This window comes from Primulina huaijiensis, chromosome 8 (genome assembly GCF_012295235.1).
Source record: "Primulina huaijiensis isolate GDHJ02 chromosome 8, ASM1229523v2, whole genome shotgun sequence".
NCBI classification, from domain to species: Eukaryota; Viridiplantae; Streptophyta; class Magnoliopsida; order Lamiales; family Gesneriaceae; genus Primulina; species Primulina huaijiensis.
This window is the reverse complement of record NC_133313.1, coordinates 4,398,112-4,400,237: the sequence shown is the minus strand read 5'-3', so window position 1 is coordinate 4,400,237 and position 2,126 is coordinate 4,398,112. Positions and strand designations below refer to the sequence as shown.

General features: G+C 42.5%; 1 protein-coding gene across 1 annotated transcript; it reads left to right on the top strand.

Annotated features, from left to right (window-relative positions):
• Window positions 1-489: 489 nt before the first annotated feature.
• LOC140982196 (probable galacturonosyltransferase-like 3) lies at window positions 490-1,610 on the top strand. Its single transcript, XM_073448617.1, has one exon. It carries the CDS (start codon window positions 579-581, stop codon window positions 1,608-1,610), a length of 1,032 nt encoding a protein of 343 aa, XP_073304718.1. The 5' UTR covers window positions 490-578.
• The last annotated feature ends 516 nt before the right edge of the window (window positions 1,611-2,126 follow it).

Here is a 2,126-nt window from a genome sequence, read left to right as displayed (position 1 = left end):
AAATCCAGTAAATATTGACCGGGGAGCAATTATGTACGGTTCCGATCTTACGAATTGAATTGAAAACGCGTCTTTCCAGGCTGGCTTTCACAATCCTCCCTCCATTCCTTGGTCCTACCACCCCTCAATACGTACAAGATATATTCCTCAACTTTAATTTTTTTTTGGAAACATGTATTCCAAAGTTATTACCATAAATTCATTTTTTAATATGAATAATTCATATTTTTATAAAAATTGACATATATATTTATTATTCAATGATCAATGACTAACATTTAATTATATTATAAAAAAAATACTTCAAATATATAGTATAATAACGTAAACAATGTTGGCAACAAGTGTTGCATGTGGATATTAGGTTTATGAAGGCAAGTGGGCAATCACTCTTTTCCAAAAGTTTAGTTACAATTTCAATTTTATTTTATTCTAAAAATCCATTTTATTTATATTTTATATTACATAAAAGAGTTAGGCAAAACAAAGTTTACTTAATTTATTCATTGCAATATATAATTTCATTAGCTTTTCTACATCGCCCTCTTCTTATTTCACCTTCTCAACTGCAAATCGCCATGCCACCATATCTCCGTCACCTAACCACCACAGTCGCCGCCGTCCTCCTTCCTCTCCTCCTCATTCCTCTTCCACCACTCTCCGCCACCGATCACCAACAATTTCGGGAAGCCCCCGCATTCCGCAACGGAGTCTCATGCGCAAGGCCCAATGACAACTCCACAATACATATAGCCATGACTCTAGACTACGCCACCCCTTACCTCCGGGGCTCAATCGCCGCCGTTCTCTCCGTCCTCCAGCACTCCTCCTGCCCGGAAAACACCTTCTTCCACTTCCTCGCGCCACCCGACCACCGCTACAACCTCCTCAGGACCATTATCTCCACCTTCCCTTACCTTCGATTCCACCTCTACCCCTTCAATCCCACCACCGTCAACAACCTCATCTCCTCCTCCATCCGCCGCGCCCTGGACGAGCCCCTCAACTACGCCCGTATCTACCTCGCCGATCTCCTCCCCTCCTCCGTCACCCGCATTATCTACCTCGACTCCGACCTCATACTCATCGACGACATTTCCAAACTCTGGCGAATCAGCCTCAACTCCCACGTCCTCGGAGTCCCCGAGTACTGCCACGCAAACTTCAGCCACTACTTCACCTCCAAATTCTGGTCGAGCCCATCATTCTCCGCCACTTTCAGAAGAAGAGACCCTTGTTATTTCAACACCGGAGTAATGGTAATCGATCTAACGAAATGGCGAAACCACGGATTTACTAAGAAACTAGAATACTGGATGAAAATACAGAAAAGACATAGAATCTACGAATTAGGGTCTCTGCCGCCATTTTTGCTGGTTTTTGCCGGTAATGTTGAAGGCGTTGAGCATCGGTGGAACCAACACGGGCTTGGAGGTGATAATCTTGAAGGCTTATGCAGGGATCTACATCCTGGCCCGGTGAGCCTGCTACATTGGAGTGGCAAGGGGAAGCCATGGTTAAGGCTCGATGCAAAGATGCCTTGTACATTAGATAATCTTTGGGCACCCTACGATTTGTTTAAACATGAAGCTTTATTTTCTGATGTATGATAATAANAGATGAGCCAGCCCCAGATACTCATGAATCCTGGCTCCGCCCCTGCTCAGCCGTGACGGGTGGCGGTGGATTTGCTTGTGTGATGAAATCTAGTATTTGTGGAAGTTGTCGGATATAGAAGATTCTCATATAGCTGTCAAAGTTATCCTGACATTTATGGGTGCATGGTGATCTGTAATGCATACAAGTTCAAATTTTCTACGTATACTCTATGTATGCATGTTACGTACATACATTTACGGCCGTGTGGATGTGGTTTTTGACAATATTCATCTTTTATTTGCATTTCTTTTTTAAAATTTTGATCGTGTTGATTAATTCCAAATGCAATGATTTTTGTAATTTTGTGCCATAATTTTTTTCCTTGTTCATGGTGACACGCTTATGACTTCTGCCTAATTATGAATGCATTCCTTATTCTCGTCCATTTTTTTTAGAATGAAACCTAGTTATAGGATTCGAGAAGATCGGGCGGTCGGAAAACAGCCTAATCCGGTGACCGGCAAACA

Excerpts from the sequence above, each read along its gene's own strand:
- LOC140982196 (XM_073448617.1), top strand. The coding sequence starts at position 579 with ATGCCACCATATCTCCGTCACCTAACCACCACAGTCGCCGCCGTCCTC.